At 52.9% G+C, this 15526-nt stretch overlaps 1 protein-coding gene across 1 annotated transcript in view; it reads left to right on the forward strand.

The window, feature by feature from the left end:
• The first annotated feature begins 210 nt into the window (after window positions 1-210).
• The window catches only part of znf296 (zinc finger protein 296), a 47694-nt gene continuing 32378 nt past the window's right edge, over window positions 211-15526 (forward strand). The window contains exon 1 of the mRNA XM_070867530.1: window positions 211-528. Coding sequence (XP_070723631.1) covers window positions 477-528 — 52 coding nt within the window. The 5' untranslated portion in view covers window positions 211-476. The remainder of the gene's footprint in view (window positions 529-15526) is intronic.

Consider the following 15526-nt stretch of genomic DNA (forward strand, 5'->3'; position numbering starts at 1 on the left):
CCCTCCCTCTCTCTCTAACCCTCCTCTCTCTCTCTATCCCTCCCTCTCTCTCTCTCTCTCTCTAACCCTCCCTCTCTCTCTCTATCCCTCCCTCTAACCCTCCCTCTCTCTCTCTAACCCTCCCTCTCTCTCTCTATCCCTCCCTCCCTCTCTCTAACCCTCCCTCTATCACTCCCTCTCTCTCTCTAACCCTCCCTCTCTCTCTCTCTCTCTCTAACCCTCCCTCTATCCCTCCCTCTCGCTCTCTCTCCCTCTCTCAGTCTCCTCCCCCCCCGCTCCCACTCTCTCCGCCTTGAACTTGCTGACAGCGAACTCCCAGCGCAGCCCCTGAGCGGCCGATCGGCCCCGGAGCGCCGGCTGTCCCGTTGCTGGAGCCGGAGCCCCGGGGGGTGGGGGGGCTGAGGGAAGGGAGGGGAAGGGGGGGTTCGCTGTGTGCGTGTGTGCCTCCCCGCTGACCCCCCTTCGCCCACCGGACCATGTCCCGCCGCAAACAAGGCAGCAAACCGCAGCACCGCAGCGAACTGAGCCGTGAGTAGCGCAGCCGCGCCGCGAGAAAGAGCCAAAACCGCGGGTTAACGGCGCCGCACCGCGACCCCGGTGCGCGGCCACGGTAGAGTTAAAAGAGCCGGAGCAGAAACGCAAAAGAAAGCAGAGCTGGAGAGCCGGAGGAAGAAAATTGGCCGATAAACAGGTCTGGAGGGTGCTTTAACCCTTGTGGCGCCGCCGCTCTCTGCCAGCCACAAGTGCAGGCAGGTTGGAGGGCAGAGTTTTGCAATTGAATTACTGCCTGGGCTGGGGGCTTGCTTCTGGGCTGCTGAGCTGTGCTGTTTAAAAAATGTATATTGTGAGCTTTAACTGCATTAGCCTCATTGCTTTACAGAGGGAGGGGGGCAGGGAGAGAGAGAGAGAGAATTTGCAATTTGTAAACCGCACAATCATTTTGTTTTGAGTGTCAGTGAGCGTTTCTCGGTCAAAATGAGACTTGCATTTGGAGCAGAAAGGGCTGCATAAGCTGGTGTCCCTTGCAATGAGTCGTGAGGCCAAACGTGGCTTGCATGAAAGGGTTTCCTATACACCCCCCCCACCAGACTTCCTTTCCCCCCCCTCCTCCTCCATTCCCTTCCCTTCCCTGGTCGCCCTGCGTCAGCCAGCAGACCAGCTCTGCATGTCACACTAGACCACAAAGTAAGGCCCAAGCAACTAACTTTTGACCACTTCGCCAACCTCTGGCTGTAAGGGTAGCTGACCTCCATTGTTAAATCTCCCCCTGCCCACACGGATCTCGCCGCCTCCCATTACCCCAAGACCCGGCTTGCCTCGTTTTGACAAGGAGGGGCCAAGCTAACCCATGCTGGCCTCTCTCTCTCTGACCCTTGGCCTGGGCCCCAAGTTCCGTTATTCCCTCCCGTACCCTCTCTCCGCCCTCCTCCACGACCCTCCTTGTAAAGCCACCTCGTCGGCCAAGCCTTTGCTCAACCTGCCCGAGTAGCGCAGCAACATCTTGCATTTTATACGGCGCCCTTCACAGGCGACGACACGCCCCCACGGCGTCTCGGCGGCAGCGATTATCGGGCAGAATTTGACGGCCGGCCCCGCATTCAGAGATATGAGGACGGGGATTAAAAACAGAAAAGGCCGGTGGTTGGTGGGGGGGTGTGGGGTGGGAATCTCCGCCGGTCAGGCGGCATCTGGGGAGAGAGGAACATAAAGAGTTAACGTTTCGGGCCGGCATGCGGGGTAGGGAGGGCGGTCGGTTGAAAGGCGGAGAGGTTGAGGGAGGGAGGGAGTTCCAGAGCTTGGAGCCCGGTGTAGCTGAAGGCACCGGCCACCGATGACGGAGCGATGGAAATCGGCGGTGGATCCGCAAGAGGCAAGAATTGGAGGGGCGCAGAGATCTCGGGGCGGAGGGGAGGTGGAGATTAGAGCTAGGAATGGGGGGTAGATTTATGAGAACACAGTCAAATTCTGTACGATTACACGGCTGGGTTTTTATTGTGTTAAGGCCGCTATATAACTGTGAGCCATTGTCGCTGGTGTGACCGTTGGCCTTTGGTTGAGGGGTTCGACGAGCGAGACGCGTTACCTGGCACTGGTTTGCGCCCCGCAAAGCACTTAATATTTTTGCGTGCCTTCGTACAGTATATAAAATGAGTTATCAATCCATGTCAGGAGTGCTGAGTGGGTTCGAGGCCATGTCAATACCAGCCAAAAGCCACTTGGGCCAATGGTGACTCTTGACCTGGAAGATTACAAATATCACATGATTTCTCCCCCCCCCCCCTCTCTGATGTATTTTCGCTGCCTCTTTCATATTTAAACTCGTGTGTTTTTTTTTCTCTCTCTTTTTTTCCGGGCTTCAATTAGAATCACAATGGAGGCGTGAGGGGGGGGGGGGAGAGTGTGCTTGGTTGAACAAAAGACCAGGGAACATGGGGATTGCCTTTTGTTCCCTGCTTTTCGAGGCTGTTCCCCGTTCGGGCGTGTGAGTCGGGGGAAGGGGAGTGGGGGAGTGGGGGCGGTGGGGAGGAGGGAATAGCTTTCGAGAGATGAAAAGGCCGGTGGACCCAGGGATCAGGGCTTGCCCTGACCAGGTGCTTTGGTAAACCTCTCGCCCTCTGTCTCTTGACCTGAGGGAGAGAGAGACGTCTTAATTATGCTCTCCACCTGTGCAGTGTTGTGTGCACCAGGAATCTCACGCTGTGTATCAAATCCTGCACTGCACCTCCAGCTCCGGTGATTCGACATAAGCCTCCCTCTTGTCTGTATGCTTTTACTGACCGAGACGGTCCCTATTGCAACGCTTGTTTTTCCTGTCCCCTTTTTTTTTTTACTGCCTCTCCCCCCGCTCCCAAATCCTAATTTTCTCACCTCGAACCGTCACACCGTGGAGTTCAGGTCCCGCTCCGGAGACTCGAGCGCAGATTTCCGGGCTGACACTCCCGATGCAGCGCCGAGCGAGCGGCGCATTGCCGTCTTTCGGATGAGGCGTTAAACCGAGGCCCCTTCCCCCCCCCCCCCCCCCCCCGGTCTGCCCCCTCTCGGGCGGACGTTAAGGATCCCGTGGCCACTATTTGGAAGCAGAACTCCTCCCCCCCGGTGTCCTGGGGCCCAGTATTTATCTCTGCAGGAGCGGCGAGGTCGGGGCGAAGGAGCGGCGAGAGATTGTAGAGGGACGTGATCGGGGCCCGGGAGAGGCGAGAGTTCGGGGCCTAGAAGGGGCGAGGGCCCAGGGGCAGCACGGGCCCAGCCCACACTGTGCGATGTGTGCGCGCACTGGGTCCGTGCAGCAGAGCTGGTCTCCAGTCGTCCTGGTTAACCCTTGCCACTGGACCAAGACCCAGCTCTGTCAAGCCCCGTGTGGTGGCTGAAAAATCCACGCACAGGCATCTTCCACCCTTCAGGATGTAGTTCGGGATCCGGAATATTAGGTCCTTCATTGAATCACCTGTGAGCTCATCCGTTTTCGGCGTGGAAGCAAGTCATCCTCGCTTCGGGGGACTGTCTATGATTTAACCCTCAATCAACATCACCAAAAACAGATGATGTGGTCATTATCACGTTGCTGTGTGTGGGAGCTTGCTGTGCGTAGATTGGCTGCTGCGTTTCCCAAATTACATCGGTGACTGCACTCCAAAGGTACTTCATTGGCTGTAAAGTGGCTTGGGACGTCCTGAGGGGGTGAAAGGCGCTATAGAAATGCACGTCTTTCATCCGCCTGTGGCGTGTGTAAATGGTGCAAAGCAAGATCCGTTCAATGATGTAAGCAAAAGCCAGTTATTAAATGTCTCGGCCTTGGCCAATCCAGTCCTGCTGGGGGAGGGACTGTGAGCTTGGGGAAGGCGAGAGCGAGAGAGAGAGAGAGAGAGAGAGAGAGATAGCCCCTTTGTACCCCGGGAGAGTCCCCTTTGTAGTCGTAGGGCTCCCCTTGCCTCTCCTCTCCGCCTGGTCGGGACACGTTGGGTGTTGGGGTGGAGGTGGTCAGTGCTGAACTCCGTCACTACAAGTCAGGGCCTGGTTGGACGAGGCCTGGGAGTGGCTCATTCAAGGGCTCGAAATACTGGGGCCAATGTCCACGGGGCTGGGCAGGGAGCCCCACCCATACCAGCAATGGCTTCAGTCACTGAGCCACTGAACACAACCTCCCATTGTCACTCGGGTCTCAGTAAGCTCTGGCGGTGGTTGGTCGGAATTTTTCATCCCATTATTCACTCGAGCTGCGCAAAATGGTACCCACGCTTCCAGAGGCTCTCATTCCCCCCCCCCTCCCCGAACACAGGGTTGTGAGTGGGAAGAGAAACTTGAGCTGCGCGATCTCTGCGCTCCTTCAATTCTGACCTCTTGCACATCCCCCGATTTCCATCGCTCCGCCATTGGTGGCCGTGCCTTAAGCCGCCTGGAATTCCCTCCCTAAAACTCTCCGCCTCTCCTGTCCTAATATCTCCTTGGCTGGCTCGGTGTCAGATATTGCCTGTATGGTGGGTTCTTTGTTGCGGATTCAAGTCCCACTCCAGGGACCTGAGCACAAAAATCCAGGCCGACACACCCAGTGCAATACTGAGGGAGCGCCGCACTGTCGGAGGGGCAGTACTGAGGGAGCGCCGCACTGTCGGAGGGGCAGTACTGAGGGAGCGCCGCACTGTCGGAGGGGCAGTACTGAGGGAGCGCCGCACTGTCGGAGGGGCAATACTGAGGGAGTGCCGCACTGTCGGAGGGGCGGTGCTGAGGGAGCGCCGCACTGTCGGAGGGGCGGTGCTGAGGGAGCGCCGCACTGTCGGAGGGGCGGTGCTGAGGGAGCGCCGCACTGTCGGAGGGGCGGTGCTGAGGGAGCGCCGCACTGTCGGAGGGGCGGTGCTGAGGGAGCGCCGCACTGTCGGAGGGGCGGTACTGAGGGAGCGCCGCACTGTCGGAGGGGCAGTACTGAGGGAGCGCCGCACTGTCGGAGGGGCAGTGCTGAGGGAGCGCCGCACTGTCGGAGGGGCGGTGCTGAGGGAGCGCCGCACTGTCGGAGGGGCGGTGCTGAGGGAGCGCCGCACTGTCGGAGGGGCAGTACTGAGGGAGCGCCGCACTGTCGGAGGGGCAGTACTGAGGGAGCACCGCCCTGTGGGAGGGGGGCTCGTTTGGATGAGGCCCCGTCTGCTCTCTCAGGCAGACGTAAAAGATCCCAGGGCACTATTTTGAAGAAGAGCGGGGGAGTTCTTCCCTGTGTCCTGGGGCCAATATTTATCCCTCGATCAACATCACTAAAACCAGATTATCTGGTCATTATCACATTGCTGTTTGTGGGAGCTTGCTGTGCGCAAATTGGCTGCCGCGTTTCCCACATTACAACAGTGACTGCACTTCAGAAAATACTTCATTGGCAGTAAAGCGTTTTGAGACATCCGGTAGTTGTGAAAGGTGCTATATAAATGCAAGTCTTTTTTTAAAAAAAAATTTATATAATGCTCCTGTGAAGTGCCTTGGAATGTTTTACTATGCTATAAAGGCGCTATATAAATGCAAATTGTTGTATGACCTTGGGGTGGATGTACTGGGGGTGCCAGTGATGGGGTTAGTTTGAGAGCAATAAGTGTGTTACACAAGGAGCATAACACGTCGTTGGGGTTTATTGGTTTAAGAGGGGGCACAGTCTTTGCCAGTTTGAGCGATCCATTTTCCACTATCATCAGTAAGAGAACGAACTCGTGATTGTGTTCCGAACCCATCCAGCCCTTTGTGTTACAGGTTTGATTGTTTAATATAAATAATAATTCCTCCTCCTTCTCTATCTACCCCCTCTTCAGAGACCTTCCCCTCACCACCCCCCTCCCGATGCCAAGCCTTGACCAAACATCGAGGCAAACAGATGTGCCTCGGTAACTCTCCGTCGGGACCTTGTGCAAGATTAGCCCTGGAGCACATCACCTGCACCCTCCTAGTGTGACGTAGCCCAGCCTCCCCAGTGATCCAGGAGAGAGACAGGAGCACGAGCAGGCCACGGTGCCCCCTCGAGCCTGCTCTGCCATTCGATGAGATCACGGCTGATCTTCGACCTCAACTCCACTTTCCCGCCCGATCCCCGGATCCCTTCGAGCCCAAAAATCTCTCGCTCTCAGCCTTGAAATATACTCAACGACTGAGCCTCCACAGCCCTGTGGGGCAGAGAATTCCAAAGATTCACCACCCTCTGAGTGAAGAAATTCCTCCTCATCTCAGTCCTAAATGGCCTGAGACTGTGTGACCCTTGGTCCTAGACTCCCCAGCCCGGGGGGAAACAACCTTCTACCCCGTAAGAATTTTATACATTTCAATGTTACAATGGCCGAGTGTGCAAAATAGTTCCACATTGAGACCCCGTAAACGTCTCAGTTACTTCTCGTAGAACCATCCAGCACAGAAGGAGGCCATTCGGCCCATCGTTTCTGTGCCGACTCTGTGTGAGAGAGCGATCCAATCAGTCCCAATCCCCCCCGCTCTTTTCCCACAGCCCCGGCACATTTCTCCTTTTGCAGTATTTATCCAATTCCCGTTTGAAAGTTACTATTTAATCTGCTCCCACCGCCCTTTCGGGCAGCGCGTTCCCGATCGCAACAACCCGCTGCGTAAAAAAAAAAAAAAATTCTCCTCCTCTTCCCCCTCTGGGCCCTTTGCTAATTATTTTACATCTGTATCCCTCTGGTTACTGACCCTCCTGCCACTGGAAACAGTTTATAGAAACATAGGAGCAGTAGTAGGCCATTCGGCCCCTCTAGTCTGCACCGCCATTCAATACGATCATGGCTGATCCTCTATCTCAACACCATATTCCTGCTTTTTCCCCATACCCCTTGAGGCCTTTTGTGTGTAGAAATCTATCCACCTCCCTCTTAAATATATTCAGTGACTTGGCCTCCACAGCCTTCTGTGGTAGAGAATTCCACAGGTTCACCACCCTCTGACTGAAAACATTTCTCCTCATCTCACTCCTAAATTTCCTACCCCGTATCCTGAGACTGTGTGTGACCCCTTGTTCTAGACTTCCCAGCCCCGGGGGAAACATCCTCCCCGCATCCAGTCTGTCCAACCCCGTCAGAATTTTATACGTTTCAATGAGATCCCCTCTCATTCTTCTAAACTCTAGTTTCTCCTTTATTTACTCATATCAAAACCCTTCAGAATTTTGAACACCTCGATTAAATCTCCTCTCCACCTTCTCTGCTCCACGGAGAACAACCCCAGCTTCTCCAGTCTCTCCCCGTAACTGAAGTCCCTTCTCCCCGGAACCGTTCCAGTAAATCTCCCTCTGCGCCCTCTCTAAGGCCTTCACATCCTTCCTAAAGTGCGGTGCCCAGAATTGGACACAATTCTCCAGCTGAGGCCTAAGCAATGATTTATAAAGGGTTGAGCAAAGCTTCTTTGCTTTTACACTCTATGCCTCTATTTATAAAGCCCAGGATCCCATCTGCATTTTTAACAGCCTTCTCAATGTGTCCTATCTTCAAAAGTATGTATGGCCTACACACTGCTACTCTGTGTTGGAGCGGTACCAGGGAGTGTGTAAGGACAGTGTGGGCCGGCCAGAATTACCCCACTACCTCATGGCGACATAGCCGGTCATAGGAACATGGGAGTGGGGCCGAGCTCGCACCGCCATTCAATGAGAGCATGACTGATCTGTGACCTAACTCCCTTTGCCCCATATCCCTTAATACCTTTGGTTAACAGAAAGCTTTCAATCTCCGATTTAAAATTCATTGATCTAGCATCAAGTGCCGTTTGCAGAAGAGAGTTGCAAATTTCTACCGCCCTTTGTGTGTGTAAACGTGTTTCCTAATTTCACTCCTGAAAGGTCTGGCTCTAATATTTAGACCAAGCCGTCTCGGCCTGGATTCCCCAACCAGCAGAAATAGATTCTCTCTATCTACCCTCTCTGTTCCCCTTAATATCTCAAAAACTTCAATCAGATCACCTCGTAACCTTCTAAATTCTAGGGAATACAGCCCTAGTTTGTGTAATCACTCCTTGTAACTTTAACCCCTTGGAGTCCGGGCAGCGTTCTGGTAAACCTACGCTGCACTCCCTCCAAAGGCCAGTATATCCTCCCTCAGGCGTGATGCCCAGAGTTGCTCACAGTGCTCCAGGTGTGGTCTAACCAGGGCTTTGTATCGCTGTCGACTCTCTCGGTCTATACTGACGCTTGTGGAATGGCTGTTTGAATAAGGAGCAAGCCCCCACACGTGGGATTGAACCCTGAACCACAAGATATGTTTCTTATGCGACACTCCCAAGGCACTCCCCCATCGCCTCCCCCCCCCCCCCTCTCCAAATTCCACCCCCCCACCATTGCTGCCAGTGACAGACTTCACCCCGAGGCAGTACAGCCAAATATACCCTTCCCAGACACATGCATTGAAAAGAGAATTGGGCGGGGTGTTAATTCAGCCCGCCTCTGTAATCTCCTCCAGCCCTATAATCCCCCAAGACCTCTGCACCCAGCCTATTCTGGCCTCTTGAACCTCCCTGATTTTAAATCGCTCCACCATCGGCGGCCGTGCCTTCAGCTGCCGGGGCCCATAAACTCTGGAACTCCCTCCCTAAACCTCTCCGCCTCTCCTCCTTACAATTCACTTCTTCAACCAAGCTCCATAACCCTTTGGCCCATATCCCTTAATACCTTTGGTTAACAGAAAGCGATTAATCTCCGATTTAAAATTCATTGATCTAGTATCCGTTGCCCTTTGCGGAAGAGAGTGCCAAACCTCCACCATCCTTTGTGTGTCGATGTGGTTCCTAACTTCACTCCTGAAAGGTCTGCCTCTAATTTCTAGACTATGCCCCCTAGTCCTAGACTCCCCAACCAGCAGGAAATGGTTTCCTTCCATTCACCCTAACATCTCCATCTGTGGTTCGGTGGAGATTGTTTATCTGATAGCACTCCTGTGAGGCACCTTGAGACATCTTCTGACGTTAAAGATGCTGTATAAATGTAAGATTTTGTTGTTGTTACCATCACTTCCCCGCCCTTTGGGAAAGGTTAAAATGGCACCCAGTACCTTCAGGAGAAAAGTGGGAAAGATTGCCTTAGTTAAGGAAGGGAGGAAAAATCTAGAGTTAAACATGACCGAGTGTACGACTGGCTCAGTTGTTGCCTCGAGCCTCACTCCCGGACTGAAGCAAGGGCTGACACTCCCAGTGCAGCACTGGGGGAGTGCCGCACTGTCGGAGGGGCAGTACTGAGGGAGCGCCGCACTGTCGGAGGGGCAGTGCTGAGGGAGCGCCGCGCTGTCGGAGGGGCAGTGCTGAGGGAGCGCCGCACTGTCGGAGGGGCAGTGCTGAGGGAGCGCCGCACCCTTGTACTGAAATCCCTCCATGGCCCTCGCCCCTCCATATCTCTGTAATCTCCTTCAGCCCCACAATCCCCCCAAGATGTCTGCGCTCCTCTAATTCTGCCCTCCTGAGCATCCCTGTTTATAATCGCTTAACCATCGGTGGCCGTGCCTTCTGTTGCTTGGGCCCCAAGCTCTGGAACTCCCTGCCTAAACCTCTCCGCCTCTCTCTTTCCTCCTTCAAGACGCTCCTTAAAACCTATCTCTTTGACCAATCTTTTGGTCACCTGCCCTGGTTTCTACTTGTGAGGCTCGATGTCAAATTTTTATCGCTCCTGTGAAGCTGACCGACATTGGGACGTTTCACTACATTAAAGGCGCCGTATAAATGCAAGTTGTTGTTGTAATGCTGCTGGGGTGAGTTGAGGAGGGCTGGGAGTAGGCCCCAGTGTAGAGTAAATCCCGGCATTGACCAGCCGGGCTGAATGGCCTCTTTCTGTGATGTACGTTGTACGCAATAAGTGCGCTGAGTGGTAATTTCAGGAAAGGGGAAAAGTGTGTGGGTTGGTGGGATGAATCTGGGACATCCCGCCCTTCCCGTTGCCAGTACTCTTGTGTCCTAATATTGGAGGGGGGGAGGGGGGCGCGGCCGGAAGGGATGAGCAAGAGGCCAGAATTAGAGGAGCGCACAGGTCTCGGAGAGTTGTAGGGCTGGAGGAGGCTACAAAGATAGGGAGGGGAGGCGAGGAGGACACGGAGGGATTTCAAACTTTAGTTTGAGACCTGACTGGAGCCCATCAGGTACGTTTTGAGAGGAAGCCCTGTGAGTTGAGACTGCGGGGGCATTGAACATAACGTAAGGAATAGGAGCAGGAGTCGGCCATTCGGCCCCTCGAGCCCGCTCCGCCATTCAATAAGAGCATGGCTGATCTTCGACCTCAACTCCACTTTCCCGCCCGATCCCCATATCCCATGATTCCCCTAGACTCCAAAAATCTGTCTAACCCAGCCTTGAATGTATTCAGAAGCTCCGCATCCACAGCCCTCTGGGGCGGATGTATTGCAAACCCTCTTGAGGTGAAGAAATTTCTCCTCGTCTCTGTCCTAAATGACCGACAAGGAATCGAATACGGCCAGGGTGATCTCCTGGATTAGTTTCAATCGCCTGGATGGGTCGGACAGGAATTTTTCTAGTTTTTGTTCCCCAATTGGCCTGGGTTTTTATCTGTTTTTTTTTGTCTCTCCCAGGAGATCACGTGGCTCCGGTTGCTGTGGAGTGTAGAATGTTTCAGTGCAAGGGGTGTCGCTGTGGTGTTGGCCGGGTGCTCTTTACCTTTCCGCCATTGTTCATAGGTTTATATGTAACCTTCAGGGCTGCTGACCGAGGGCCGTGCGGCTCTTTGTCGGCCGGCGCAGACACGATGGGCCAAAATGGCCTCCTTCTGCGCTGTAAAAATGTTTTTCTATGACCCCTTATCCTGAGACTGTGACCCCTGGTTCTAGACTCCCCAGCCCGAGGAAACATCCTCTCAGCATCTACCCTGTCAATCCCCCTCAGAATCTTGTACGTTTCAATGAGATCACCTCTCATTCTTCTAAACTCCAGAGAGTATAGGCCTAGTCTACACAATCTCTCCTCATAAGACAGCCCCCTCATCACAGGATTCAGTCTCATAGACATCCATTCTACCGCCTTCATTCATCATTGATATGTCCTTACTATACAGTATAAATGCACACGAGGCCCATACTTGAGAGAAGGTCACTCTGTGACCAGTTACCTTTATTACCAAGACCTCAAGTGATGAAGGTGGGTGGAGCTTCCCCTTTTATACCGGAAAGTCCAGGTTAGGAGTGTCTCCCACAAGTTCACCCCCTTGTGGTCAATGTTCTCACAGTGTACAACTTAGGTCAGCTTATACATGGGTTACAATGATAGTTGAATACATGACATCACCTCCCCCCCAAAGTCTTATTGGGATCACAGGTTAAGTCTCTCTGGTGGTTTACGCTCCCTTGTAGAGCGCCTGAGTTGGGGCTCCGGTTGTTGGGCGCTGGCCTGAGTGTCTGCTGTTTGCGGTGCCTCAGGCCTGTCCGGACTGCCCACAGTGACTGGGCTCTCCTCCACTTGGTTCCGGTGTTCGGTCACCTGTGGTGGAGTAAACTCTACGTCGTGTTCTTCCTCTGCTTCTTCTATGGGGTTGCTGAACCTCCTTTTTGTTTGATCCATGCGTTTGCGGCAGATTTGTCCATTGGTAAGTTTAACTACCAAATTCCCCTCTTTGGCAATCACAGTGCCTGCAAGCCACTTTGGCCCTGCGGCGTAATTAAGGACAAAAACAGGGTCATTGACATCAGTACATCGCGCCCTCGCATTCCTGTCATGGTAGTCACATTGTGACTGACGCCTGCTCTCAACAATTTCTTTCATAGTAGATGTATAAGGGATAACCTGGTTTTGAGCGTCCTTTTCATTAGCAGCTCTGCGGGTGGAACCCCTGTGAGCGAGTGTGGTCGGGATCTATTGGCCAACAGGAGGCGTGATAAGCAGCTTTGTAGGGAATCCCCTTGGATTCTGTGCATCCCCTGTTTGATTATCTGCACTGCTCGTTCTGCCTGGCCGTTTGAGGCCGGCTTGAACGGTGCCGTTCTGACATGGTTGATTCCATTGCCTGCCATGAAGTCCTGGAATTCAGAGCTTGTGAAGCACAGGCCATTGTCGCTGACCAAGACGTCTGGTAGACCATGGACGGCGAACATTGCCCGTAGACTTTCTACCGTGGCAGAGGATGTGCTTGAATTAAAAATGGCACACTCAACCATTTGGAGTAGGCGTCTACTACAACCAAAAACATTTTTCCCATGAAAGGACCTGCGTAGTCCACATAGATGCATGACCATGGCTTGGCGGGCCAGGACCAGTGGCTAAGGGGGGCTTCCCTGGATGCATTGCCCAGCTGAGCACACGTGTTGCACGTGCGAACACAAAGTTCCAGGTCTGCATCTATCCCTGGCCACCAAACGTGTGACCTGGCCCGGGTGCTCATTGTGAAGTTCTCTGATAAACACCTCTCTGCCCATCTAGGGCATGACTACTCGGTTTCCCCACAGTAGGCAATCGGCCTGAATTGAGAGTTCATCCTTGCGCCTATGAAACGGTTTAAAACTCCTCAGGGCATGCTCCGTACGTAGCTGCCCAGTCCCCATTCAGGACACATTTCTTAACTAAAGATAGTAGCGGGTCTTTATTTGTCCAGACTTTAATCTGATGGGCTGTCACAGGTGAGCCTTCACTTTCGAAAGCTTCAACAGCCATGACCATCTCAGCATCATGCTCAGTTGCCCCGTCAGTGGTGGCTAGTGGGAGCCTGCTGAGTGCATCGGCGCAGTTTTCAGTGCCTGGTCTGTGCCGAGTTGTATCGTCATAGGCGGCTAACGTAAGTGCCCACCTCTGTATGCAGGCCGATGCATTCGCATTTATGGTCTTGTTGTCGGCCAAAAGGGACGTTAGAGGTTTGTGATCTGTCTCCAGCTCAAATTTCCTGCCAAACAGGTACTGGTGCATTTTTCTTTACTGCATATACACATGTTAGCGCTTCCTTTTCTACCATCCCGTAGCCCCTTTCTGCCTGGGACATAAGCTACCGGCTGTAAATGACCATTGGCATTCACATGCTGCAACATACACCTGACCCCATAGGACGACGCATCGCATGTTAAAACAAGTTTCTTACACTGGTCATATATCGTTAACAGTTTGTTGGAGCATAACAAATTGAGTGCTCCATCAAAAGCCCTTTCCTGGCTGTCCCCCCAGACCCAATCACGACCTTTGCGTAGGAGCACGTGTAGCGGCTCTAACAGCGTGCTCAATTTGGGAAGAAAGTTACCAAAATAGTTCAGGAGCCCCAGGAACGAACGCAGCTCCGTCGTGTTACGGGGTCTGGGTGCTCTCTGGATCGCTTCCGTCTTGGATGCAGTAGGTCTGATCCTGTCTGCTCCTATCCTCCTTCCCAGGAATTCTACTTCTGGAGCTAAGAAGATGCACTTCGCCTTTTTCAGTCGCAGCCCTACCCGGTCCAGTCTGCGTAGCACCTCCTCCAGGTTGTGGAGGTGTTCTTCAGTATCGCGACCCGTAATGAGGATGTCATTTTGAAAAACCACCGTCCTTGGAATCGACTTGAGGAGGCTTTCCATATTTCGTTGGAAGATCGCGGCGGCCGAGCGAATCCCGAACGGACATCTGTTATACTCAAACAACCCCTTGTGTGTCGTGATGGTGGTCAGCTTCTTCGACTCACTCGCCAGCTCCTGGGTCATGTAAGCTGAGGTCAGGTCCAATTTTGAAAAATGTTTGCCACCGAATAACGTTGCAAAGAGGTCCTCCGCTCTCGGTAGCGGGTACTGGTCTTGGAGTAACACCCGATTGATGGTGGCCTTGTAATCACCATATTTCCTGACTGACCCATCCGCCTTGAGCACTGGCATGATCGGGTTCGCCCAGTCACTGAATTCGAGTGCCAAGATGATGCCTTCCCTCAACAGGCGGTCCAATTCGCATTCTATCTTTTCCCGCATCACGTACGGCACCGCTCTGGCCTTGTGGTGTACTGGCCTGGCATCCGGGTTTATGTGAATCACTACCTTGGCCCCCATGAAAGTGCCGATGTCAGATTGAAATAATGAGTCATATTTGTCCAGGACCTGTGAGCATGATACCCGCTCCACAGAAGAAATTGCATTGACATCGCCACATTTCCAGTTCATGACAGCAAGTCAACTCCTCCCCAGTAGTGCGGGACCGTCCACCGGGACAATCCAGAGTGGCAACCTGTTCTCCGAATCTTTGTGGGTCACGACTACCGTGGTGCTGCCTAGCACCGGAATCATCTCCTTTGTGTATGTCCGTAGCTGTGCGTCAATCGGCAATAATTTTGGCCTCCTGGCCATGGACACCCACAACCTTTCGAACTGTTTGATACAGAGAGACAGACTATTATCTGAATGGTGACAGATTAGGAAAAGGGGAGGTGCAACGAGACCTGGGTGTCATGGTACATCAGTCATTGAAGGTTGGCATGTAGGTACAGCAGGCGGTTTAGAAAGCAAATGGCATGTTGGCCTTCTTAGCGAGGGGATTTGAGTACAGGAGCAGGGAGGTGTTGCAACAGTTGTACAGGGCCTTGGTGAGGCCACACCTGGAGTATTGTGTACAGTTTTGGTCTCCTAACTTGAGGAAGGACATTCTTGCTATTGAGGGAGTGCAGCGAAGGTTCACCAGACTGATTCGTGGAATGGCGGGACTGACATATCAAGAAAGACTGGATCAACTGGGCTTGTATACACTGGAGTTCAGAAGAATGAGGGGACCTCACAGAAACGTTTAAAATTCTGACGGGTTTAGACAGGTTAGATGCAGGAAGAATGTTCCCAATGTTGGGGAAGTCCAGAACCAGGAGTCACAGTCTAAGGATAAGGGGTAAGCCATTTAGGACCGAGATGAGGAGAAACTTCTTCACCCAGAGAGTGGTGAACCTGTGGAATTCTCTACCACAGAAAGTTGTTGAGGTCAATTCACTAAATATTTTCAAAATGGAGTTAGATGAAGTCCTTACTACTAGGGGGATCAAGGGGTATGGCGAGAAAGCAGGAATGGGGTACTGAAGTTTCATGTTCAGCCATGAACTCATTGAATGGCGGTGCAGGCTCGAAGGGCCGAATGGCTTACTCCTGCACCTATTTTCTATGTTTCTATGTTTCTCTACTCATCAGGGACTGGCTGGCCCCCGTTTCTAGCTCCATTAATACTGGGATGCCATTGAGGAGCACTTTCATCATTATCAGTGGCGTCTTGGTATATGAACTGTATATGTACTCCACATGAACTCGCTGAACTTCAACTTCCAGCGATTTCCCCCAGTATTTATTTGGCCTCGTAGGGCTTACATCGGGCCCATCCTTCTCGTACATTAACATATATTGCTGATACCTGCAAGCTCTGGCTGGGTGTTTGCCTCCACACCTCCAGCATGAGCTGGAGGCCTCGTTGTTGGAAACAAAAGGTCCATTACTAGTCGATTGTCTCTATCTCTGTAACTGTCCTTAAGCGCACCATTAACAGGTGTTGATGGCCCCATTACTGGTCGCATTGTCCATTGCGATGGCATGAATCGCCATTCAGCTAGTCATTGTCTCTGTTGAATTCCCCCTTTGGGTTCGACTGCATGCTGGGGCATGTCCGA

The sequence above is a fragment of the Pristiophorus japonicus genome, chromosome 26, assembly GCF_044704955.1.
Source record: "Pristiophorus japonicus isolate sPriJap1 chromosome 26, sPriJap1.hap1, whole genome shotgun sequence".
NCBI classification, from domain to species: domain Eukaryota; kingdom Metazoa; phylum Chordata; class Chondrichthyes; family Pristiophoridae; genus Pristiophorus; species Pristiophorus japonicus.